We start from the raw sequence: 26,726 nt of genomic DNA, 5'->3' as shown, positions 1-26,726 counted from the left end.
ATATATAAAAACAAACAAAGTGTCAATCAGCAATAGCTGCGAGTCCGTATACATGTGCAGCCAGATCCAATTTTGAGGGGTGGGGGAGGGGGGGTCCGGGGTTAGAGGTAGAGCCCCTCCGGGGTGCCCTCTTGCTTCTTGTACAGAACGTTCTCTTTGGACTTTTTGAAGTCCTCGTTGGTAATCTTCATCCTGCGCTCCCGGAGCGCCATGAGGCCTGCCTCTGTACAGATGGCCTGGGAGAGGAAGAGGAGGTGGAATATTAAAGTTAATAGATCAATACTCAATTCAGTTGTAGATCAATGATCTGATGATTGCAAATTAGATATAAATGTAGTGGGAGACTTACTTACTCCTACCAAAATCATCAAACAAGCCTTCAATGTGAAAGTACTGAATGGGCAGTCCCAGACAGTGGCTGCATTTACCACAAACTGCCACTAGAAGGCAGCATAGTCACGTTAGACAAAGTTTGATTGTAGGCCTCTACTCTAGTTTACTTTGTTCTCATTTACTCTGCTCTGCTCTACTCTCCTAAGCTCTGCAACTCGTACATTTTGGAACTTGTACATTTGTACTTTGGAAATTGAGTATTAGAGTTTAACTGTAGCGTAATATTGGAGCCGGCAGCAACATTTCACTGTGACTGTACACCGTACGTTACCCAACTACGGCTAATAAAATGAATCTTGAATCTCTCTACTCTCCTAAACTCTAATCTACTATATTCTCTTATGCTCTGCTCTACTATACTCTATTCACCTATGCTCTGCTCTATTCTCCAATGCTCTGTACCACTCTACTCTACTTTCCTATGCTGTACTCTACTCTGCTGCTGTCTGTGGAGCGGTCTACCTTGATGTCTGCCCCAGAGAGGTCATCTTTGGCGAGGATGAGCTCGTCTAGAGTGACGTCGTCCGCCACAGTCATCCTGCTGGTGTGGATCTGGAAGATGCGTCTTTTGGTCTTCTCGTCAGGCAGGGGGAACTCTATCTTCCTGTCGATTCTCCCTGTAATACAAATGCACATTGTACACAGGAAGTTAGCAGTGAGAGTAAGTGTGTGTTTGTGTGTGTGTGTGTGTGTGAGAGAGAGAGAGAGAGAGAGAGAGAGAGAGAGAGGTACAGAATAGATCAAGAGTAAAAAATATAAATAGGAGTAAATATATGTATATACATACAAGAGTAAAAAATATACATACATGGCATTGTTATAGTAATTGACAGGTGGCATAGGGGGGCGGGATGCTCATGCACTGTTATAGTCTGACGGCTGCTGGCACAAAGGTATGCCTCTGGTTTGCACCTGGGGGGGATGAGCCTGTGGCTGAAGGTGCTCCTATCTGCCACAGCTCATCATAGAGGGGTTGGGAGGGGTTGTCCACTTCAGTTTGTCCTTTATCCTCCTCTCCACCAGAGTTGTGTGTATGTATGTGTGTCTGCGTGTGTGAGAGAGTAAGGCCTGATTCATAGTCGACGCAAACTGCATAAGCGCAAGCAACGCAAGCTTCACAAGGCCACGCAAGATCTCGTTGCGTCCTTGCGTGTGTCATGCCGAAATTTGTCACTTGACGCAAGCAATAGTGCAATTCCTTGCGTTTCCACAAAACAAAACACAGAACGCAAGCTCTCGAGTCATGTTGGAGCTTGCGTTCACAACGTAGCTTGCGTTGTTTATGTCGACTATGAATCAGGCCTAAGTGTGCGTGTATGAGAGAGTACTGTATGTGTGTCTGCATGTGTGAGAGATAGAGATAGATAGATTCTATTTTTACCTCTCTATATTGCTTAGTGTGCGCAATCTAGGAGCTAACGGAAGTACATTTCACTACTCGTTGTACCTCTATACTGTAGTGTGTGTGTGTGTGTGAGAGAGAGAGAGAGAGAGAGAGAGAGAGAGAGAGAATGCGTGTGTGCATGTGTGTTAGCGAGCGCCTCACCAGGTCTGATGAGGGCAGGGTCCAGGGTCTCTATCCTGTTGGTGGCCATGATGACCTTGACGTCCCCCCGGGAGTCGAAGCCGTCCAGCTGGTTGAGCAGTTCCAGCAGTGTCCTCTGGATCTCCCTCTCTCCCCCAGAGTTAGAGTCATACCTGCACAGCACAGAGATGAGCTCAGACTCACTCTCTTTCCCAAACTATCATTGTGTGTCTACAGGTGTGAGAGACATACACAAGGAATGCTATAGGGTGAACTTTCTTGCCAAACATTTACTCCCAAAACACCAAGCAGTGAGTACTAAACGCCTCTGGCACCGTTGTGGTTAGCACTGACACCTCAATGAGTAGACTGTCTCTCCCCCTCTCACACACCCACTGACACCCCCCCCCCCCCCCCACACACACTACCTTTTGGTCCCGATGGCGTCGATCTCGTCGATGAAGACGATGGAGGGGGCGTGCTCCTCGGCCACCCTGAACAGCTCTCTGACCAGCTTGGGCCCGTCCCCCAGGTACTTCTGGATCAGCTCGGAGCCGACCACGCGCAGGAATGTCGCCGACGTCTGGTTGGCCACCGCCTTGGCCAGCAGGGTCTTACCTAGCCGAGAGGGAGAGCGTAGGAGAGGGGAGGGATGGGAGGGAGGGGTGAGAGAGAGAAAAGGAGGGAGAGAGGGGGTGGGGGGGAGGAGGGAGGAGAGAAAGATCTTAAGATGTCTGGTGAGAGTTGAGTGTGCATCTTAAGTAGCTCAGTGCATCTCTGTGTTTTTCCCATCCATGGTCCTCCTCACCTGTCCCAGGCGCCCCGTAGAGGATGACTCCCTTGGGGGGCTTGATGCCCATCTCCTCGTAGTACTCTGGGTGGGTGAGGGGCAGCTCCACGGACTCCTGCAGAGAGGAGCAGACGGTAGGGAGACAGAATAGATATGATGCCACAGCATATTGCTCCTCTATAACAGTAATTACTTTGGAATCCCAGTGGTTTAGATCAACATCTGCTAGATCAACATCTGCCATATCACTGACTGCAGTGAAAGAACTAATCAAGTAGTGTGTGTGTGTGTGTAGACCTTGATCTCCTGTATCTGGTTGTCCAGGCCTCCGATGTCAGCATAGGTCTCCTGGGGGGCTTTCTCCACCTTCATCACCGTCACCAGAGGGTCAGTGTCGTCCATCAGCACCCCGATCACTGCATGCACCTACAGGATGGACGGACACACACACGCGCACACACACACACACACACACAGTGGATGTTGAATGCCATTACACCATGCACTACCATCCTGTCTGGTCACAGAGGAAGCTGTTGTTATCGTTTACCTTGTGGTTGAGGAGAACGGAGCAGCCGGGCTCCAGCAGGTCCTTGTCTACAAAGGAGAGGATGCTGACGTAGTGCTCCGAGCCCACCGAGGTGGACACGATGGCATGGTTGTCATCGATGATCTCCTCCAGGGTCCCCACAGACATGGGGGTCCCCCTCAGGTCGTCGACCTTCGACCTCTCCTCCTGGAGAGAGGGAAGACTTGTATGGTCATGATCTGCAGAGGGCTTCAAGTTACTTTCCAGTGAGGGGATCCCTTAGGGGTAGACCCTCCTGATTTTGCGAGCTCACATTCGGTTTCTCTCGCAAATCGATACTCCCCACGGAGATCCGTTTGTGCCAGATCTCGCCAATCGGCGTTGGTTCTGAGGAATTTGAAATACAAACAGCTACGCTTGGTGGGCTTATGTGTGATGACAGAGGGGAGTTAAAGTTAGCGATGATATATGTCATAGATGGTGATAGACAGATGGTTCATCCAATCACCTGCCAAGTAAGTGCCTGCCCTTTTCCAAACAGTTTCCAACTGAGTCCCCAGATGGTTATGCGAAGCAAACCATCTGGCGCGTCAGGTTACCATAGAAGCAATGCATAGGGAAATCAATCAGTCCTTCCTGGACAGGTATAGACTACCTGTTGCTTGAAGACTACTGCATCTACCTAAAATTGGTTGAAAGGTCCAAATGCACACAAATTGCTGTTTGCTGATGACAGAACATGGTCATGTTCTGTACTGATATTCTGTCTAACTAGCTGTGTCAGGAGCGCTGCAATGTGTCAGTTGTATGTCAGTGGGTGTCGATGCTGTCAGTGGCGTTGCAGTGTGTCAGTTTTGTGTCAGTGTGTAGTGGCGTGTCTCTCGTAGGCCTACCTCCTGCTCTGTGTCAGTGTGTGTCAGTGCTGTCTGTCAGTGTTGTGTGTCAGTGGTGTGGGTTAGTGCAGTGTCAGTTGTGTATCAGTTGTGTTTCAGCATTTCAGTGTCGTGTCAGTGCTGTGTGTCTGCGTGTCAGTGCTGTCAGTTGAGTGTCAGTGCTGTGTCAGTTGTGTCTCTCGCAAGCGCTTTGAGTGCTGTGTCAGTGCTGTATCAGTTGTGTGTCTCTCCCAGGCCTACCTCCTGCTTCTCCTCCAGGGGTTTCATCTGCTCCTGGTTCCTGATGAACTCCTCCTCCATCAGCAGGTAGTCCTTGATACGCTCCTGTTTCAGCAGCTTCAGGCGGCACTGTGTGTGTGGGGTGACTGGACACGGACACACACACACACACACACACACACACACACACACACACACACACACACACACACACACACACACACACACACACACACACACACACACACACACACACACACACACACACACACACACACACACACACACACACACACACACACACACACACAATCAATCAATTACAACACCAGTTAAATCAGCGGATGAGATGGCACGCTAACAGAGTCAGGCCTGTATGGAGCTGGCGGGGAAGCTCTACCTAAGGGCAGCTTGCTGGCTGCGTCCGGACCCTTAGTTCTCTTCTTCTTCTTTCCAACTCTAGTGGGGATCGGAGGCTCATACTTCTTCTTCTTATCCTGTCAGTACAAGATCCCGATGTTTACGTTTGAGAGAAATCAGGTTAACTAGAGATCGGTATTATATCTGCCTTGAGAGGCTCCACTATGAACCGAGAAACGGGAAGATTAGCTTGACAAGTTTTTCTCATGGACTTAGTGTGCAGGCTTGAGGTAAAGTTTAAGTACCACTCCATTATTGTCAACTACTGAATGGACCCCACACCAAGGTGGTGATCATCAGTGCCTGTCTAGCCCCACACTGGGACACACACTAGCTACTTCTTCTTACTCCCCCATCAAAGTACAAGAAGTAGTATGCTAGGCATCCCAGTGGCAGGCTAGTTAAGTGGCAGACTAGTTAAGTGCCGGCTCCGGCAGCCAGAGACAGTCACTCACCTTGTCGTCCTTTTTTCCACCACCTGGACCGTGGCCTCCACTCTGGCTCTGACCCTGGGACAGGAGCACACTTCCATCAGAAACGATACCGTTATCCTATGGCTAATGGTGAACTATGCGGTGAACTATGCCCCCCCTCCCCAAAAGCTAACGCAGTCACGCTAACTGTACTGATATTCTGTCTAACTAGCTATCTATCTTCTGCCGATTCACAACGCTAAGGAAAATTGTCGAGTTTCACATAGACTAGATAACGTAAACGACCACGTCGATTTAAGTGTCTTAATCATTCATAACACTCATCTAAGAGTTCTCAAAATGTACTAGCGTTATTGCTATTGCTTGCTATTCCATCAAATACCAGTTTTTGTTATTGCTACTTTATGTTGCTGCTATAGGCTCTGTGCACCAGCTCCACTACTTCCTGAAAGTCACTTGCCATCTTTATTTCCTGTCCTATATGATTGGCTTAAGTGATTAATCAGGTGTGCGGAAGACCCAGCGCACACCTGATTAATCACTTAATCCAATCATATTGGACAGGAAATAAAGAAGCCAAGTGACTTTCAGGAAGTAGTGAAGCTGGTGCACAGAGCCTATTGCGTAGCGTATGACCAATTTTGTATTTTCACTGTTTTTGTACATTTGTGTACTGTCATGTCTTTGCACTGTCCTGTCCTGCACCCTGTCCTATGTCGTCTACAACTGCGTATGCCTTAACCCTGGTCAAATTCATAGTATGGGTGAACAATATACATGGCAATAAACAGATCTTGAGTCTTGAATGAGGCTAGCAAAAACAACCACAACAATGGGTGTTTTAACGGCGTAGCTAGCAAGCTAACGCTAACCGGTTTCTAACCCTAAACCGGCTAACAGCATCCTGTGCTCCAAGTAAATATATATATAAACTTTATATGAAAAGGGTTTACAATAGCCAATGTAATGCCATAAACTAATTTCAGGTTGAATTATGAGAGTAATACGCATGTTATTTCCTAAAAACATAAGTGTGATAGAATTCTGCTTGCTCACTCACCATTGTTGCTGTAAAGTGACGTCAATCTACGGCAAGCCGGCGGCTTCTTCTGAAGAATGCTCGAAGTCGAAGAAAATACATGTCACTCGGACGATATCGTTAGGCTAATTTGTGTGCGGAGTTTGCATGTTCTCCCCGTGTTCGCAAGCGTTTCCTCCCAACCCAGTACAAAAACATGCAATAAAACAGATGAACTTCAGTCCGCTCCCTGACCAAGTCGTGGGGCCTCATTACTCCAAGATCGTGTAAAACCGAAACTAAAAGTTGCCGTACAGCTCCAGTCTCTCCGCCAGCCCCATGGGAGTTCTTTCGCTGATACACTGCAGATCTTTCTGGGTCCGGGACACTTGGTGCAAAAAATCTGGCGCTCAAATCCTGGCAATTCATTGAAACCAAACGACTTTCGCGAGAGACTACTGTACACCCAAATGGCGAAAATGACATACACCCGAAACATGTAGACCGTTTCGGATTTATCAAACCGTGCGTACGCACAGCTGTAGCATACGAAGTCTCCCTTGATAAATCACCTTACCTAGAGAAGTACTAACGTGAACGCGCCTCATATCCCGCCCCCTACACGCCCAAACTCAAAATAGCACCTGAATGAATTAGCATATAAATCAGCCATGTGTGAATGTGTGGAGTGAAGAACGGAATGAGGGACAATGCAAATAAAGCAAAGCAGCACGATTTCTGTCAAACCGAAGTCCATGCATGTGTCTGTTGGTGAGGTGCAGGAGAGGAAAAAAAAAGTTTTGCAGGTATTTGCACTACCTCTGTATGCCTGCTTCTACAGTTTACTGTGATGTTCCGTGCATGTTGTGTATTTAGCCTACACTACATTCTCATGCTGCTGTGACAGGACCAAACTTTCTGTGGTAGGATTTATTTAGGAACATATAACTAAGAACTCATAAAGAATCATAACAAAGAGATGATCACATTATAATGTTGGACCAAACATTTGCTGCTTCAGAAATTGACGAAATCAGCCACAGCCTCGGCCTCACCAACAAGCGCACATGCACAGAGTGGTTGGAGGTCACTAAATCAGTGAACACGGTGGGTGCCACAGCGAGGAGTGTGAGAGAAGTGAAAAAGTGGTCTGACGGTGGGTTTCATTCTGTAATATATCACATTACAGAGGGAGGCCAAGAAAAGATTGATGGCCCACCGCCAGAGCATGGCTGCCACAGGTGGGGGCCGGAAACCCCCAACCTCACTCCTGTAGACGGCATCATCGGTGACATAATCGGCACAGAATGCACCGATGGTGTTGTGCTGGCTGAAGAGGGGGACTCCGACGAATCCGGTAAAACACACTTTCAATCAGTTATTCGCCTATATGGCTGGCTACAGAAAGAAAAAGAAATCCAATTGATATATACACAAGAAAATAATGTTTACAGACAAACAAAACAAACTGGATTTAATACACATTTGTTTCCCCAGACTCAGAGGTTGGGGGTGACACTACCGAGGAGGGAGAGTCTGTGGTTCTCGACCTCACGGTCATCCCCAGCACCAGCAGTGCGCCGGTCCCCAGCTCCGTCCCCAGGGCGACCGGTTGGGGTCTCACTGTTGCGGTGCTGGAAGCACAAAGGGAGACCTTGAGCGCTCAGAGGGACACGGCAGCTGCGATCGGTGCGGTTGTGCAGCAGTTGGCTGACATGAATGGAACAAATTAACATCGCCACTGTGCTGGCAAACATCATGGCCAACCAACAACATGACCACTGCGATTGTGGCTGTCAAAGACCTCACCAACACAATAAAAAATGAACCTTGTTGTTGTCAAGTCTTTTCGTAAACCTCAGCATATGGCATATTGTCCATATGGGAGAATAAATAGGCCTGTAAGATATAGCCTATCTATTTATTCTATTTTTCCACTCTGGAGTGGAATTGCTGTGGCATTATGCGGGGTCTCCATTTTATCTGAAACTGGAGGAAAGTATTAGGTCGTATAGTACATTCTAGAGGGCCCTTATTTTGAAATGCCACATCAAAATGTCTTTAACGTCTCTGGGTGACACCCTTCGTTGGTCTGCTACCACTCTGAAGTCAAATCGGTGTGGCATTATGGGCGGCCTCATAATCCTAATCTGAAATTGGAGGAAATAGCAAATCGTATAGGATATTTTAGAAGGCCTTTATTTTGAAATGGCAAATCAGAATGTCCTGACAGTCACTGGGTGACACCCTGGTGGTCTGATAGCACTCTAAAGTGGAACTGGTGTGGCATTATGGGGGTCTTCTTTTTATCCTAATCCGAAATTGGGGGAAAGTTGTAGGTTGTATAGGACATTTTAGAGGCTTTTATATTGAAATTCCATATCAGCATGTCTTCAAAGTCTCTGCGTGACACGCTGAGTTGGTGTGCTAGTACTCTGAAGTGGAATTGGTGTGGAATCATGGCGGTTCTAATTTTTATCCTGTTTATCCTACTTTATCAGTGTCGGCCAGGGACGTCCAAGAGCTCAGTCCAGGTCCTGGTCACAGACAGGACTGAAGAGCATCTGTTCTTCTGCATGTTTTTTTATATTGGTGTTCTATGTGGAGGGATCCCAAGTGAGCACAGGATGAACATGCAAACTCCACACAGAAAGGCCTGGGAGATAACCTATGACCTTCTTGCTGTGAGATGACAGTGTAACGCACCAAGCCACCCATAAATGTTATGTCTGCATTGGCTAGGAACATTCGTTAGATGAAGTGCCTGCTCCCGTCCTGCACTTGCACTGATAGGTGAGGAGAGAGATCCAGTCTAGCTCCATGGATGCTTAAGTCTCACATGTGCCTTCTAAGACCATTCTTGATTAGTGACCCTAGCAGAAGGCACAGGGTAAGTAAGAGAGATAATTCCCCATTTTATAGTCTAGTTTGATAGTTATTTCTTCAATGCTTATTTTACTATTATCCTATTGTATGCACTTTTTTTTACTCTTGATCTATTCTGTACCTTCTCTATTCTGCTTGCTGCTGTATTAACCTCTATTTAACCAGGTTTAGATCCATTGAGATTAAAATATATTTTTCAAGAGAGACCTGGCCAAGAATGGCAGTTTCATACAGTACACATACAGTAAAAGTGCAGGAAAGCCATATAGCCTAATCCTATTTCAATTAAAACAATTACAATTATCAATAGATTCCGTTTCTATCAATTCTATCACCATGCTTTTAAATTCATTTAGAGTGACTAGATCCTGGAGTAGTTTAGTTTGCAGGCTATTCCATGCAGATGGTGCAGAAAACATAAAGGCTTTCCTTCCTAACTCAGTCCGAACTCTACAGTCATAAGCATAGTGTATTGAGACCGTAACCCGTAATTGCCATGTTTTCTGGTTAGAAAGACATAAATACCAGGGGAGTCTACCCAGAATTGCCTTATAGATGTTATGGTTCGGCTCGCCTCCTGCTCCCAGTCTGGACCCTCGGACCTGCCCCTGACCCTGAGCTCCTGTGCCCCCTGGACCCTCCTGGACCCTGAGCACCTCCCCTCCCAGTGACTGCCCCCGCACTACCCCTAGAGACTTTAGCACATTGTTCAGGTTGTTACCTGGTTTTGTTCGACCTCCATGTGTTTCATTTTGTTTTTGTTGTCTTGTCTTCTATGTCTATGTTGGTTTGTGTCCTCCCAGCCCCAGCTCTAGGCACCAGTCCCTCACTAGTCCCACGTCACTCCAGTCTCTCTCCACTCCTGTCCCTCTACAGTAGCTTAGTCTTAGCTTTTAGCCCCTTCCTTGTGTTTCTTTACTCCCCTCTCTAGTTCCCAGTCCCTAGGTTTAGTCTCCTCCTTTAGTTGTCTGGTCCCCTCTAGCTCCCCCCTCTAGTTTCCCCTAGTTTTCTGCCCAGTCCCAGTTCCAGCCTCGTTCCCTGTTCCCTTCCCTTGTGTGCTAGTTCCCTCTGTCCTTGCGTAGGTATCTTGTTGGAATCCCTCCATGTCCTTATCTGGGTGATTGTCTGCACCCGTCTCATTATGTCTTGTTCCACACCTGTACGTTGTTCCTTGATTGTTCTCCCAGAGTATATATGCTCTCCTGTTTCCTTTGTTCTCTGTCGGTTCATTGTCAATGTTAGTGCGTTTCTTCCAAGTGTTCCTCTGTTTATTTTTACCTTTTTGAGATTAAAACTGTATTTTTTGAATCTGTGCTGCGTGCCGTCTGCTTTTGGGTCCTACCTCCACCTACCACCCAACCCTAACAATAGATAACTTTCCAATGACTAAGCTGAGGTATTGACATAGCAGGCCAATTGACTTTGGATTACAATATACTGTACAGGGCTCTACAGTTTGTATCAAACCTAAAGGGCCATGATATACAGTATCCAACATATGGAGACAATGGGCTGATACACTCATGTATAGCAGACCACCATAGCCAAGAATTAGCAAGAACGTAGCTTCAACCACCTTCTTTTTTACCACTCTGTATATGAGATTTAAAAGACAGGAGGTCATCAAATCAAACCCCCAAGTATTTGTATGTGGAGACTGCCTCTATTTTTTTATTTTTTTTACCTTGACTAGAATGCCCTCTCTTCCTTTCATTGCCCTGTAGGGTAGTACCAGTATTTTGGATGCAAATGGATGTGCGCTGCTAGAGAACCAGTGTAGGAGAGGGAGAAGAGAAGTTGTGTAGGAGAACTTGGGGTGGTTGAACACTAGGCAAGCGGCAACTCTCTGGACAAGTTCCAGAGATGAGCAGAAAGAGAGTGAAAGTCAGAGAGAGTGCTCCACTGTTTGTCACCCTTTGGGGAAATGGTCCTCCATTTCATTATTGTGTTGTGTGATGAAGAGAGCTGGTTGGTCCCAGGCTGTTATCTCTCCAAAGTGTTATTTTATCCATAGCATCCTGGATTTATTTGACACATAGCTAAAGTCGTGATGTTGTAATGAGCACCAGCAGCAGTCTCCCTTCACAAGAGGGATATTTAGTAATAACCATCCTGTTTAATTTGCTTTGCTCTGGTGCACTCAAAGCCTTAAGAGGATAATTGGGTTGTTGTCTTGAAGGGTTTAACGATTGCTACTAGTCAGATAAATTACCATGGAGGTGGTTAATAGAGAATTGACTATAGTGATGCTATCACTGAAAGCACCTATACTCCGATGTACACACAATAATCAGACAAGACAATCAGACAATAAATTCATATTTATCATTTTGACAGTACTCAATCTACAGTTTTTTGTGATGGAATGGCTGAGGTGATAGCGATGTGCATTCATGCTTTTGAATAGATGTTTGAAAGCAACAACAACCATTTTTTAAGCAAAATTCAAACCTTAATTAAAGGTGCTACAGATAACATATTTTTATGTAGACAAATCATTAAATAAGTAAGGCTCATGAGAAGTATTACGACTCCTGATCACTCCCGACACAGAGATACTGTACAACGTGGTACCAACGTTGTAATTGGCTCATAAGCCTTGCTAGAGGTGGGAACCAAACCTCAGGCATCTCAGACAGAGATAAATACAACATCCCTTTCAGATCCATCAACAATGTAAAGTGATGAATTCATAATCAATGATTTATTTGGACAGAAAAGCAATTAATAAAAATAAAAAAAAAGTATACATAAAAATGTTATCTATTGCATCTTTAAACCTAATCTAGGGCCAGGGTTGATATTCTGGGATGAGGCATGTGTGTCGGAGTGAACTGTGGCCTTGGGGAAGATGACCAGTTACAGTAGTTCTCTGTTCTCCTGCAATGCCAGACCTCCAGCTCTTGTAACTCACACCACTATTGGAATCATATCCTGTAATTCACACCTCTCCTCCCAAGCATTTATAAAAGTCTGTCTTGGGTTCCAGAATAGAACAGGAACTTCACACCTCTTAAAACTGGAAGATTTAACAGTCTTTCTAATACATTCTAAAACTCCTGGAATGTTCTCTGATAGGTCTAAAGCAGATGAATATAAGAAGCTAGTTGTCATGGGAGGTCATGGGAAAGTGTACAAGGGTTGGTCTGAAAACTCTCACATACTGTACTGTACAGTACAAGGTTTTTGGGAAGGCTTTCCGTCACCATGGAAACTGAGTCCACGGTTATACGTCGCATTGCGGTGAGCTAACTCAGATGTGTGTCTCCAGTGAGCCCGCAAGCTTCATCTCATAAACCAGTGGGGGGAAAGGGGACCCTGCTGGTCCTCATCATCAATTCTCTGGTAGAATCCGTTGGGTAAGTCATTTTCTGGGGATGGACAGCTTGATGGAGCTGAGATGACATGTTGTAGCTCATCTTCTACTTTAGTTCTCGGTTGTTTGAAATGGTGTCACATCTCCCGTCGAGATAGGCGGCCGACTCTTGGCGAGTCTCTCTGGGGTCTCTACCTGTCGGTGCTGGTCTCTGCCAGACGATTGTTCATGATGCCCAGAGCGCCCACCCCCCCGGAGAAGTCGTTGTGGCGTGTGCTGGAGCTCGACTGGCGAGGGTACCCATTGGCCATCTCTGAAAGCTGCTTCTGCATGATGGCCAGATTCACCTGAGTGAAACAGGGGGTGGGGGGATAAGCGTTATCTCTGAGGGGGGGAGATTAGAGTTATTTCTCATAAAGCACATCATAGCTGGAGATAACACAGATGCTTTATGACCTGTTTGTATTACATGTACAAGCCTCAACAAACACCCTATGTGACAAATCATACCTGGAGAAAAGAAAAAAACAAAAAACATTTGGGAGCAGCCAATCAGATGTCACTCTGCCTTCACTCCTCTCACCTTATTGGCCGCCAGGAAGTCCCTCATTGAGATCATCTCTCCGGACATCCTCCTCCCGTCCGCCTCACTGTCGTTCACTGCGTCCGTCTCTATGGAGAGGTCCCTGCGGGTGCGCAGGTGGCCGGGCGCCACCACGTTCCTGCGGGGATGCCGGTGGTGGTGGGCAGTAGCCGGGCAGTAGCCGCCACACGGCGCCTCCAGCCTCCTCAGCAGCCAGTTGAGCACCTGCTTGATGACGATGGAGATGACGTTGAAGAGCGAGTAGATGCAGCACACTCCCGTCAGGATGAACAGGAAGTTGCCCAGGCGGTAGGCGGTAGCCGGGCCCTGGTAAACCGCCTTCTGGCTGCTCACCATGTCCCCGAACCCAATGGTGCTGAAGGCCACGAAGCAGAAATAGAGCGAGTCCAGATAGGCCCAGCCCTCCACCGCCGAGTACATGGCCGAGGCGCAGCATGAAACCAAGATGGCCGCCACGCCCAGGATCAGCATCACACAGTACACCGAGGGCTTCCACCCCGCCAGCCCCTCCCCGCGGCCTCCGTTGCCCTCCGAGAGGCGCCGTCCGTTCTGAGGGAGCACGGCCTGGCGGCGCTGCTGCCTGTGACAGAACTTGAGAACGAAGGCAATGACGGTGATGACACGCTCCAGGAACAGGTTGAAAAAGAGGATGGTGGCGGCGCAGCCGATGAGGCCGTAGAAGATGAGGAAGACTTTCCCCCCGATAGTGGCAGGAGTGGTCATCCCAAAGCCTGCACATGCACAGAGTTAAAATAAACTCATAAGGAGGAAAGCTGTGAGTTCAAATCTGGGAAGATGTACAGTGCATCCGGAATGTATTCATATCCCTTCACTTTTTCCAATTTTTTTTATGTTACAGCCTTATTCCAAAATGGACTCAATTCATTTTTTTTCTCAATACTCTACACACAGTACCCTGATAATGACAAAGTGAAAAAGATTTTTGGGACATTTTTGCTAATTTATTAACAATAAAAGACTCAAATATCACATACACTCAATATCACATACACAAGTCTTCTTGAGTATGATGCTACAAGCTTGGCACACCTATTTTTGGACAGTTTCTCCCATTCTTCTGCAAATCCTCTCAAGCTCCATCAGGTTGGATGGGGAGTGTCGGTGCACAGCCATTTTCAGATCTATACAGAGATGTCGGGTTCAAGTCTGGGCTCTGGCTGGGCCACTCAAGCACATTCACAGACTTGTCCTGAAGCCACTCCTTTGTTATCTTGGCTGTGTGCGTTGGGTCGTTGTTCTGTTAGAAGGTGAACCTTCACCCCAGTCTGTGGTCCCGAGCACTCTGGAGCAGGTTTTCATCAAGGATCTCTCTGTACATTGCTGCATTAATCTTTCCCTCGATCCTCGACCCAGTTCCTGCCGCTGAAAAACATCCCCACAGCACTACCATGCTTCACTACAGGGTTAGTATTGGCCAGGTGATGAGCAGTGCCTGGTTTCCTCCAGACATGACACTTGGCATTCAGGCCAAAGTCCTGAAACCAAAATCTTGGTTTCATCAGACCAGAGAATTTTGTTTCTCATGGTCTGAGAGTCCTTTAGGCAAACTTCAAGCATGCTATTATGTGCCTTTTACTGAGGAGTGATTTCCGTCTGGCCACTCCACCATAAAGGCCTGATTGGTGGAATGCTGCAGAGATGGTTGTCCTTCTGGAAGGTTCTCCCATCTCCACAGGGGCAAGGCAAGGCAAGGCAAACTTCATTTATAAAGCACATTTAAAATGACAGCAATCAACCGAAGTGGTGTACAGAGGTGGGCCCTAAGTAAAAACAAGGAATTTCAACCGACAATACAAACATGAAACACAGACTCGGCTTGTGCTCAGACTGAGTGAAACGCCAGGGAGAAGAAGTGTGTTTTTAAGGAGAATTTTAAAATTAAAAATATAGGTGGACAGCTATAGGAAGAGTTTTGGTGGTTCAAAGATTCTTGCATTCATGAATTGGAGACCACTGTGCTCGTTGGGACCTTCAATGCTTTTTGGTACCCTTCCCCAGATCTGTGCATCAATACAATCCTGTCTAGGAGGTCTACAAAAGATTCCTTTGACTTCATGGCTTGGTTTATGCTCTGAATGCACTGTCAACTGTGGGACCTTATATAGACAGATGTGTGCCTTTCCAAATCATGTCCAATCAGGATGATCAGTGGAAACAGTATGCACCAGAGCTCAATTTTGAGTGTCATAGCAAAGGGAGTGAATACTTATGTACATGTGATATTTGTGTTTTTTATTTTTAATACATATGCAAAATGTTTTCATTATGGGATATTGTGTGTAGAATTTAGATAAAAAAAAAAAAAAAGATGCATTTAATCCAATTTGGAATAAGGCTGTAAAATAACAAAATGTGGAAAAAGTGACAGGATATGAATACTTTCCGGATGCACTCTATATTGTACAAGTATACAGTAAGCCTATTAGCTTTTTAATCATTTTAATATCATGATCAACAAGCTCACTTTCACAGCACAGAGAAAGAAAGCAACAGTCAAAAATAATGGTACAGTTTCCTCTCAAGATGGCCGTAAGAATAGACGCGCCAGCATTCTTATGGCACTGAATCTTGTTTTGGGAAATTCTGCTATCAAAACCTAACCAACTCTAACCCTGTCGCTAACCCTAATCATAAAGCAAATATAAGTTGAAATGCTTGAAATCAGTACTTCCGGCCACCATAAGAATAGTCACTGTCAAAAATAAATGGCACTCTCTCCCTCTTTCGTACACATACAGACACTGCTCAAATGTGTGGCGGTCAACAGTCCCATCTGTACATGAGTGAGTCATCTAGGAAGTGAACTCAGGACTCTTTTGGTACCGACGCTTAATTGCTTCTTAATGAGCAACACGTGCTCCTCCCCCCAAAGTTCACAGCACCCATTTTGCAATCTACAAACAATAAACACGGCAACTCACACACACACACACACGCTCTTCCTATCTCTCCGCCCGCAAGCTATGCCAACGCGGCTGTGAACGTGGGCTCTACGCAAGTATTTTGGTACACTGAGCGTGCGGGAGTCGTTGCCTTGCGCCAGTGCCCCTATGAAAACACAAGGAATTGCACTATCGCTTGCGTCAAGTGACAAATTTCGGCATGACACACGCAAGGACGCAACGAGATCTTGCGTGGCCTTGCGAAGCTTGCGTTGCTTGCTCTTATCTAGTTTGCGTCGACTGTGAATCCGCCCTTACTCTTACAGCCGTGGTGTGTTTGCGTGTGTTCTGTTCTCCTCTGTGCCTCTTCCCAGGTTACCACCCACCTTTCTCCTTCCTACCAGCTGGAGTGTTTGAGTAAGTGCACCACTGTACTCAATTGCTCCTTGACAGCCTGGAGTATAAGAGCCAGACAGACCAAACAGAGCAAACAGTGGGCCATCTAACAGCTGTAGTGTGTGTTTGGTGGGCACATCTAGATGCTGTGTCGTGTTTGTAACTAAAGCTAGCGTGTGGCTTGTTTATGTTATCGTTCCCTTTATGGGAGTGTGCCTTGGTCTACGGACCTAGTGTTTAATTTGAGTTTGTTGGTATTTATTTGTTTCCGTTTTGCTTCAATCTTCTTTTGTAAGCTGATTAGGTTATATTAAAGCTTGATTTGTTGGAACAGTTCCTTTCTCCTGGCTCCCTTTGTCACCCGGTTAATCCCTTTCACCCCCTGGGCTGAGCTTGGGGACGTAACACTCACTCTCCATCTTCATCTCTCTCTCTCCACCCTGCTCTCTCACTCTCCATCTCTCTCTTCATCTCTCTCTCCACCCTGCTCTCTCTCTCTTCATCTCTCTCTCTCCACCCTGCTCTCTCTCTCTTCATCTCTCTCTCTCCACCCTGCTCTCTCTCTCCATCTCTCTCCACCCTGCTCTCTCTTCATCTCTCTTGCCATCCTGCTCTCTCTTCATCTCTCTCTACCCTGTTCTCTCTTCATCTCTCTCTCCACCCTTGCTCTCTCTTCATCTCTTTCTCTCCACCCTGTTCTCTCTCTTCATCTCTCCCTCAACCCTGCTCTCTCACTCTTCTTCTTCTCTCTCTCCATCCTTTCTTCCAGCCCAGATTGTTACAATCATTTCATGATCAAAGATCAAATATAATTTTTTGTTCCAAGTCATGGACTTCCATCATCATAAAATTATCTCCACAACTCAGGATTGAATTGCAAAAAGAGTGCATCTGTACTCTCACGGCCAAATCTCACTGCACAACCAGCACTGACATCATCTCAACAATGGTCCGTAAGAAACTGAGAGAACTGCATTTGCATGAAATGCAAAATCAATATGTTGACCTTAACTCCTACTCAAATTGACTGCATGGTCATAAGTGTACTGCATAGTGTACACCATGTCAATAACTGCATACTGTACAACAACAATAGGTCCATTTGTCTATCCCCTTGGCACATGAAATATATATTTACAAATCAATATGACAGCATACAAATATAGTTTTGAGACTCCAAAATGACTAGTTGACCTCCTCTGACATTTTATCCTGTCTGGTCTGTGGTCTTCATCTCTGTGCGGTCGTAAAGAGTGATGAAAGCAATTGACTGAGCTACAGTATGCATGTGACACTTCGTTTAGTGCTCATTTAACATTGCCTTCTCAGGAGTGAAAAAGCCTCTCTCTTTCTCTCACTCCCCTACCGCCCTCTCTCTTTCTGTCTCTCTACCACCCTCACCCTATCCTCATCTCTCTTTCTGTCTCTCTCTCTCTCTCTGCTCCTCTCTCCCCCTCTAGCCCCCTCTCTTCTTCTTCTTCCATTTACCTCCATTGAATGGTTACTCTTCTTTCGGAATCAATTGATTTGGTGTGCAGGACTCTCTTTCCTGACAGGAGTAGCCAAGCCCTCTTGTTACACAAACCTGTCTATATGGCCCAGCTAGTTAGCACCAACACCTGTCTATATGGCTCAGTTAGTGCCAAAACCTGTCTATATGGCTCAGCACCTAAACTTGTCTATAATATGGCTCAGTTAGCACCAGTTTCTCAGGGAGGAGATTCCATTCAGCATAATTGGTTCTTTGGTGCGAGGCTAAATGAAGAGGATGTCACTCAGAACACGACAGTACGAGACTCATTAGAATAAAGTCACATTACACCTGCACATCAATAACTAAAAATTAGCCCTACCTTTTCAACATATTATATTAATGTTTCTAAAACTACTCTTCTGAAGGTCATGTCACATTGATCCATCTTGGTGGGCTTTTATTATTAATCCGTATACTGTAGGCTGGGTTAGTTTTAATGCAAGACATACAGGCTACCTTTCCAGTCATCTCACCTATGGTTGAAACAACGGTCCCCACGAAATAAAAAGCGCCAGTGAAGTCCCAGCGAGGTCGGATAGTGTCCACGCGTATTCCCGCAACGTTCGCCTCCTCATAGTTCCTGAGAAAGTTATTCAGCTCTCGCTTGCTCAGATTGTACGTTTGGCTGAAACGTTCAAATCTCTGCGCCCAGCGTTCCTTCGCCTCCCTCTCCTTTGGCTGCTCCAGGGCTGAAAAGACAGCGGCCCCGCAAAGGAGGTAGAGGATTATGAACACCGCCAGCATCAGGAATCGAGCATTGTCCTCATTTAGTGGACCGATGCCGCAGCCGCAGCCGCTCCGGCAAGCCATTATCTTGTCATCGATGAAGGTGCGAGGGATCCGCCGCATAGTTCATATTCAACACACACTCTTCATCATCCATACATCGCATTTGAGGACAACTAGCCAAGTCATGATAGAAACTCCCGTGCCGTGGAGTTTGAATGGCTGGAAAGCGAATAACGACGGAGAGAAAAAGCAAGTTTAGGTTATAGCCTATCTCAATAGGAATACCTGTGCACCTCTCAGTCGGAAATGTGTTACTAGTAGTCTCACGACGGCCAAACATTCAGAAAAAAATACTGAAGGCACTACGTCGAACTCCAGAATATCTATCGCTGTCCAAAACAAGTGCGTAAAGCCCGTTGGAGGCTAATTTACCAATTAGAAATAAGATGACTATTCCTCGCCATTTTTTTTAGCCTGACTGTTTAAGTTCCTTTGAACGCGTGTTCAAGAACTGCTAATGTGGTCCTCCGCTCCGCAACCTGTGGAGAGGAACAGTGGTGACGTGCGCTCAAAGGCGTCACTCCTCATCAGAGCGCGCTGCAAAAGCGCTCGCGTAGCCTATAGGTCTTTTTGTGGTTTTTATGTATTTTGTTTGAACTTTATTTATCCAATGATTTCTTATAAGAGCTCTGCTGACAAACATTGCTCTGCTGACAAACATTACTAACATAAAATCACAAATAAACACAAATAATGCAAACGGCTATACGTAACAAATATTATAGCCTCCTATGTACAGACATCTGTCTATATGCGCATACAGGGCTATATCCAGCAGGTGATGTGTTCTCGCCGCGTCTGACCAGCACCGGGAGCATCTACACAGTCTAGAACAAGACTGACACCCCTTCGGCCCTCCCCGTCACTGGAAGTTCAAAGCCAGACAGACAAAATTCAGACTAATATGACCCTGGAAGGTTGCGTAATCTGCCTATCTATGCTACACGAGGGGCAGTCTACGGGACAATATGACAAAATTATGCAATCAGTGGTGCAATCAAAAGACCCCCTGCGATATTGATCACGGAATAATAAAGCAATCTCACACGAGAGGTAGTGCTTTATCGTGGTTATTGGCACGGATGTGCTGCGGTATAGTGCATGACGTGAAGCGGCGCACCAAATTATTAATTCGCAATAACAATTAAGAGCAATGACAAGCATGCATGATTACAACACTTTGGAAACTGCTCTGCTCTGAGCAGTAATTCACAATCGCGCCTTCAGAGATGGATCAATGTGACATGACCTTTCAAAGCTGGGTTGAGGATTCGTGCATTTGTTCAGAGATGCCCAGAGACCATGTGAGCAAATGTCACCATGCAACGCGGGTGAAATGTATTATTCAAAACCATAGGGACACCAATACGGATAAAAATAAGTTATATTCTTGACAAGTTAACTCTAACACCACCTATTGCACAAGACACAGCAACGCCCAATTAGAACTCTGTATTGTATTATCACAATTACAGCCAATTAACTAGCCCTGAGGGGTAGGAGAAGTCAATGTCAGATTTATTTGTCCCATACATGTCCTACAGGTATAATGTGCAGTAAAATGTAATCCCGTCTAACATGTTTGCCATCTCTGAAACTGAAGAATCTTCTGCTGGACAAAGAATTGACTCAAATCAAATCCAATTGTATTTGTATAGCGTATTTCATACACAGGGGCAACACATTGCGCTTTGCAGAGAAGAAGGGAGGGGAACATGTACATAATGATCCTACCCCTAATTTTTCCAGAGGGAAACAAAAAACTCCACCTGGAGGGCCAAAGAAGGTGAACTCAGCGAGACGATCGAACAAGCAACTGGAAAATTAAATTTGCTAAGGGACATTCTGGTGCAGCTTAATGCTCAAGCGATACTTCAGCACCTGGGACAGCTATCGTCGCGCTAGCGGCGCCCAATCAGGGCCCGGTATTGCCCTAGTTCCATAGCTGTTATGACCTCCGTGCTTTTAACTAGTAAAACACATCAAAACACAATCGACCACTCTTTATGAAGGGGATACCTAGTGGTGAAGCATACAGATGTACATTTTAGGCAGACTATGACTGGCTGTTCCAAAGTGGCGTCTTGTAATAGATTAAGCTTTGTGTATCTGCACAACTCCGCGGTGTCGTTCCACCTTGCTGTTCAGTTTACTTGCTGTAAGATGGTTGCTGTGGAGAAACGGGTCTCTATAGTGTTCAGTGCAGCCATTTTTGTGTGTGACTGGAAGCCAGCGCACCTAGTATAGCGTTTGTCTGGTTATCACTCCCTCCCTCCCTCCCTTACTCCCGACAATGTTGACCTGCATCTCTCTGTTGGCACCACAAGAGGCAGTAGTCCCAGCACACCAAAATCAAGAAGGACACCAAAATCAACCCGCCGATCTTCACTGCACAAGTAGAGTAGTGGTCAGAGCATTGGACTCCCACCCGGGAGACTGGGTTCAAGACCCGGTGGGGATGACTTTATGGGACTATACCCCAAATCTCCACATGTTCATCCTTTCACTCCAAACTTTACCTCTTGACTTATAGATCAGATCGTGTCCCAACCCCAACCCTTATTCTAACCCCAACCCACACTAGGGACTGGAAGAAGGACACCAAAACCAACCCGCCGAACTCCACTGCACAAGTAGAGTAGTGGTCAGAGCATTGGACTCCTACCCGATGTCGATGCTGAAGGAAGTTATGACCTCTGTGGGCCCCAGTCTTCTCACCATCATAAATAGGTCCCTAGCCTCAGGTACGGTTCCAGCCCTTTTTAAGCAGGCGGTTGTTCAGCCGCTGCTCAAGAAGCCCAATCTGGACCCCTCCCTGCCAAGCAACTACAGGCCCATCTCTAAGCTGTCCTTTGTCTCGAAGGTGCTGGAGAAAGTGGTGGCAAACCAACTCACCACCCATCTAACCAACCATAACATCTCAGACAAATTTCAATCCGGGTTCCGCAAGCAACATTCCACGGAAACTGCCCTCCTCAGGGTCTCCAATGACATCATGATGTCGTCTGACGCCGGCGAATGCTCCGTCCTGGTCCTGCTAGACCTCAGCGCAGCGTTCGACACGGTGGACCACGGCATCCTGCTGGATAGGCTCAGGGAGTGGGTGGGCATCACAGGGAGTGCTCTTAGTTGGTTTGCCTCCTACCTCAGAGAGAGAAGTTTCTCTGTGGCTGTTGGTCCCTTTAAATCGGACCCCCATCCCTTGTCGTGTGGTGTGCCACAGGGATCCGTGCTGGCACCAACTCTGTTTGCCCTATATATGCTCCCCCTCGGTCTTCTCATCAGCACATTCAAGGGTGTCAAATATCATCTATATGCTGACGACATCCAACTCCAGTTCTCTTTTAAACCCGGGAAAGTCGAGGGACTCAGCATCCTTCATGACTGTCTGTCGGCCATTGACCAATGGATGGCGGATAATTTCCTGCAATTGAACGCCTCCAAGACTGAAGTGCTGATCGTTGCAAATGATAAGACTGCCGCTACAGTGGTAAACCACATGGGGTCCCTCAAGGGAAATGTGAGGCCCTCTGTTAGAAACCTGGGTGTCTTCTTTGATCAGGCTATGCACTTGGACAAACATGTCAAATCCCTAACGCGTTCCTGTTTTTTCCACCTCAGAAATATTGCCAAACTCCGGTCCATTGTATCACATGCTGAATTAGAAATGTCTGTCCATGCATTTATTTCATCACGACTTGACTACTGTAATTCACTGTTTACCTGCCTCAACAAATCCTCTGTGGGACAACTTCAGCTAGTCCAAAACGCTGCTGCAAGACTACTCACCAGGTCAAAGAAGACATGCCACATCACCCCTATCCTGGCCTCCCTGCACTGGCTCCCAGTTCACCTCCGGATCGAGTTCAAAGTCCTGGTGTTTACCCACCGAGCTCTCCACGGACAGACCCCGGCCTACATCACAGAACTTTTACACCCTCACTCTCTGAGTCGGTCTCTGAGGTCATCCGACCAGGGTCTCCTGGCGGTGCCCCGGACCAGACTAAAAACTCAGGGTGACAGAGCATTTGAGGCGGTGGCGCCAAGACTCTGGAACGCTCTTCCCCAGGCCCTGAGAGAGACATCCACTGAACTCATGTTCAAAAAACTTCTTAAGACACACATGTTCAGGCAGGCCTTCGGCCATCTATAACGCCTTGCTGCTCGCAATGTTGTTGTTTTATCTGTTCTGTGTCATTTTAATCTTGTCTTGTGTTGTATTGCCATTTTAATTTATTACTGTAAAGCACTCTGTGCATCCGTGCTGTGAAGAGCGCTATATAAATAAAGCTTACTTACTTACTTACTTACTTACCCGGGAGACCGGGGTTCAAGACTCGGTGGGTATGACTTTATGGGACTATACCCCAAACCTCCACACGTTCATCCTTTCACGCCAACCTTTTTATCCCTTACCTAAATACCACAAGTAGAGTAGTGGTCAAAGCATTGGACTCTCTCAGAGATTACCGTCTACTTACTTCACCACCTAAAGGGAAGTGCATACAGCAGATAATGACTTTTGTCCAGAAACATAAGTTGAACCAATTGCAGCAAAATAGTTAACGTTACAGGAATCATCAGTTTAACTGCTTTAGCCACTGACCGCTACCATTAATGTTATGGACGTTGCTGATAATTGTTGTGAGCTCATGAGCTAACTGGCTATCCCGCTCTTATTGTACTTGATTAGCATTGGAAGCATTGGAACTGATGTGTCCAGACGACAAGACCTATCTTAATTTATCAGACATTATTTCATGTCATTTCAATTCACAGCTATTTCAGTGACATGACTAGCTTCCAGAGCTCCAGACAGCTCATTTTCCTCATCTGAGTCAGAGTATGAAACCAGCAGGAAGAGGCTCCTCTTCTTCTTTGCTGGCTCGTCTTCTGAGGGTTGTGGAGAAGCTCTGTCAGGTTCTGGTTCTTACGGCAGTGGAGCTAACCTGAACATGTTTAGCATTTAAGTGATATCTTAAGCTAGAGTTGCTCCGGTGATATGAAAATTATTTTTTGCAGATGTTGCATACGACCAAGTTCTCATTAACCGTCCCGTCTTGTCTTTTTTAATATGTAAACTTTCTGTTCAGTGGTCCAAGCAACGCTTGACTATCCTCCATGTTTCGTCCTCCATAGTTTGTATCTAGGCGACTCAGTGTGACGTATCACGTACAATGTGTTGTGCGGTACGACCCGGGGGGACCAAAGAAGCGGCACAGAGCGGTTGATCCGTTAGCCCGTGGGTTTGTTTATTTCCAGGACGTAGGGAAGGGGATATGCGGGAGAAAGTGTGGTGCGCCGAATGGTCTCGGAGTATGGGATGTGTGAATACCTATGTGTAGTGCGTAGTGAAGACTATGTGTGTGGTCTACCGTGGGTGCGGGGTGATATAGGCGGGCAGGGTGTTGTATGTATGTGCGTGCGCCTGGCTACAGTACAGTCCGAGAGTCCAAGGGATGTCCAAGGGAGGAGGCGAGCGTGGTACCGGGAGATCCGTCCGAGGGTGTCCAGGGGTTCGGGGGTGGTTCGAGGGGTTCTGTGGGTCCGGGGAGACGGGGAAGGGATCCGCGGGAGGCCGAGAGGAACTGGGGCCGGAGAGACGCGAGGGAGGGTCCGTGGGAATCTTGGAAGGAAAAACACAAAACGGGGTAAGGCAGGGTCCGGGAAAGAAAAGGCAAGTTGACTAGGAATCACAGGGAGCGAGATTTGTACCGTGTACATAAGGCTACGATCTGGCGATGAACTGCCGGTCCCGCTGGTTCTTGTAGCAGCGGAGGCAATCAGCGACAGGTGCGCTGATTGCCTGATGGAGACCGGCTGCGTCGTCGCCTAGCCAACGCTCTCATTGAGCGCGCAGAGGTGGTGGGCTGGTCAGACGGCGTCGGAGAGGCAGACCGTGACGCGCTCCGCGCACGCCCCACAACAGTACCCCCCTCCCGACGCGAGACTCCCGGCGAGCGCCCAAGGGCGTCAGGGTGGGCCCGATAGAAGTCGGCCAACAGGGCAGGGTCAGCCAGATAGGAAGGGGGCACCCAGCTCCGGTCTTCGGGGCCGAAACCCACCCAGTCCACCAAGTACTGGAACCCCCGGCCCCGACGCCGGACGGCGAGCAGCCGCTTGACGGGCCACACCTGGTCGCCGTCCTCGAGGACACGGGGAGGAGGGGGAGCTGAGACAGGGGGCGACAGGGCACTGACAGACACCGGTTTAAGTAGTGACACATGGAACACCGGGTGCACCTTCAGGGATGGAGGGAGGGAGAGACGTACCGCGGTGGGGTTGATGACCCGGTCGATGGTATAGGGCCCCACGTAGCGGGGAGCGAGCTTCCGGGAGGGGACCTGTAGAGGGAGATCCCTGGCCAGAAGCCAGACGCGCTGGCCGGGGCGGTACAGGGGAGCCGGAACCCGCCGTCGATTGGCGCAACGCCGGGACCGCTCCGTGGCTCTCAGCAGCGCAGCACGGGCGACCTTCCATATGCGCCGACACCGCCGGAGATGGGCCCGAGTGGACGGAACCGCCACCTCGGACTCCTGCTGGGGGAACATAGGTGGTTGGTAACCCAGGGAACACTCAAAAGGCGACATACCCAGTGCTGAGCTGGTCATGGAGTTGTAGGCGTACTCCACCCAGGCCAGGTACTTGCTCCAGGAGGCGGGGCTGCGGGAGGTGGCACAGCGCAGCATCGCCTCCAGGCTTTGGTTGGTCCGCTCCGCCTGCCCGTTGGTCTGGGGGTGGTACCCGGAGGAGAGGCTAACCGTGGCCCCAATCCCCTTGCAGAAGGCCTGCCACACCCGAGAGGTGAACTGGGGACCACGGTCAGAGACGATGTCCTGGGGTATGCCGTGGAGCCGGACGATGTGGGAGACGAGGAGGTCGGCGGTCTCCGCAGAGGAGGGGAGTTTGGGCAGAGCCACAAAGTGGGCGGTCTTGGAAAACCGGTCGACGATGGTGAGGATCACGGTGTTGCCCTGGGACCTGGGGAAACCTGTGACAAAGTCGAGCCCGATGTGGGACCAAGGCCGACTGGGAACCGGTAGGGGACGTAGGAGGCCCGCCGGAGGTCGATGGGACGCCTTGTTCCGGGCACAGGTGACGCAGGCTGCAACGAACTCCCTGGTGTCAGCCGCTATGGAGGGCCACCAATAGCGCCGCTGGAGGAAGGTCAGCGTGCGGTGGGCGCCGGGGTGGCAGGCAAAACGGCTGGAATGGCCCCACTCGAGGACCCGAGAACGCACCAGGGTCGGGACATAGAGGCGGTTGAGGGGTCCGTTGCCTGGGCCTGGCTGGGCGCGAAGAGCCGCCCTGACCACAGAGTCGATGGCCCAGGTGACGACACCCACCACTCGGGCTGGGGGCAGGATGGGGTCAGGGGTGTCGGGGTCGGCTGCCTCCTCCGCGAACTGCCGGGAGAGGGCGTCCGCCTTGGTGTTTCGGGAGCCTGGGCGGTAGGAGAGGGTAAAATCAAAACGGCTGAAAAATTGGGCCCAGCGTGCCTGCCGGTCGTTTAACCGCTTGGCGGTCTTGATGTAGGTGAGGTTGCGATGGTCTGTCCACACCAAGAACGGCAGCTCAGCCCCCTCGAGCCAGTGCCGCCACTCAACCAGGGCCTCGTGGACTGCCAGCAGCTCCCTGTTCCCCACGTCGTAGTTGCGTTCTGCGGGGGTGAGACGCCGGGAGAAAAACGCGCAGGGGTGGAGCGGTTTGCCCTCTTCAGACCGCTGGGAGAGGACGGCTCCGACGCCCGTGTCTGACGCGTCCACCTCCACGACGAACGGCCGGGCTGGGTCTGGATGGCCGAGCACCGGAGCCTCCGTGAACAACCCCTTCAGGGTCTCAAACGCAGCGTCCGCCTCCGGGGTCCAGGAAAAAACTCGAAGAGTGGATGTGAGCTCGTGGAGAGGGGCTGCCACCTTGCTGAAGCCACGGATGAAACGGCGATAGAACCCCGCAAACCCCAGGAACTGACGCAATTCAGTCCGGTTGGTGGGTTGGGCCCACTCCACCACCGCCTTCACTTTTCGGGGGTCGGTCCGGACGTGCCCCCCCTCCACTATGTACCCCAGGAACTCCA

At 48.3% G+C, this 26,726-nt stretch overlaps 2 protein-coding genes across 2 annotated transcripts; both read right to left on the bottom strand.

The window, feature by feature from the left end:
- On the bottom strand, positions 1–6,402 carry LOC311310374 (26S proteasome regulatory subunit 4). The gene is made up of 11 exons (XM_084439847.1): positions 6,264–6,402; positions 5,225–5,278; positions 4,750–4,846; positions 4,371–4,495; positions 3,259–3,444; positions 3,006–3,134; positions 2,727–2,823; positions 2,347–2,536; positions 1,940–2,091; positions 856–1,010; positions 1–236 (listed from the first exon to the last, which is right to left on the bottom strand). The coding sequence occupies exons 1-11, from the start codon at positions 6,264–6,266 to the stop codon at positions 102–104; spliced, it is 1,323 nt and encodes a 440-aa protein (XP_084295973.1). The 5' UTR covers positions 6,267–6,402; the 3' UTR covers positions 1–101.
- Positions 6,403–12,614: 6,212 nt separating this feature from the next.
- LOC311310449 (potassium channel subfamily K member 13-like) lies at positions 12,615–18,670 on the bottom strand (the record flags this gene model as incomplete). Its single annotated transcript, XM_084439957.1, has 3 exons — positions 12,615–12,770; positions 13,007–13,758; positions 18,334–18,670. 3 exons carry the CDS (start codon positions 18,668–18,670, stop codon positions 12,615–12,617), a joined length of 1,245 nt encoding a protein of 414 aa, XP_084296083.1.
- Positions 18,671–26,726: the final 8,056 nt, after the last annotated feature.

The sequence above is a fragment of the Borostomias antarcticus genome (genome assembly GCF_949987555.1).
Source record: "Borostomias antarcticus genome assembly, chromosome: 6".
Lineage (NCBI taxonomy): Eukaryota > Metazoa > Chordata > Actinopteri > Stomiiformes > Stomiidae > Borostomias > Borostomias antarcticus.
The sequence above is the reverse complement of the archived record's forward strand: the minus strand, read 5'-3'. Positions and strand labels throughout refer to the sequence as shown.

What these genes read in the sequence shown, in the direction of transcription:
- LOC311310374 (XM_084439847.1), bottom strand. An exon ending in ACCAGATACAGGAGATCAAG is followed by an intron (nt 2,824 to 3,005) that starts GTCTACACACAC and finishes TCCTCTCTGCAG; the next exon opens with GAGTCCGTGGAGCTGCCCCT. An exon ending in GACGCCATCGGGACCAAAAG is followed by an intron (nt 2,092 to 2,346) that starts GTAGTGTGTGTG and finishes TGTGCTGTGCAG; the next exon opens with GTATGACTCTAACTCTGGGG.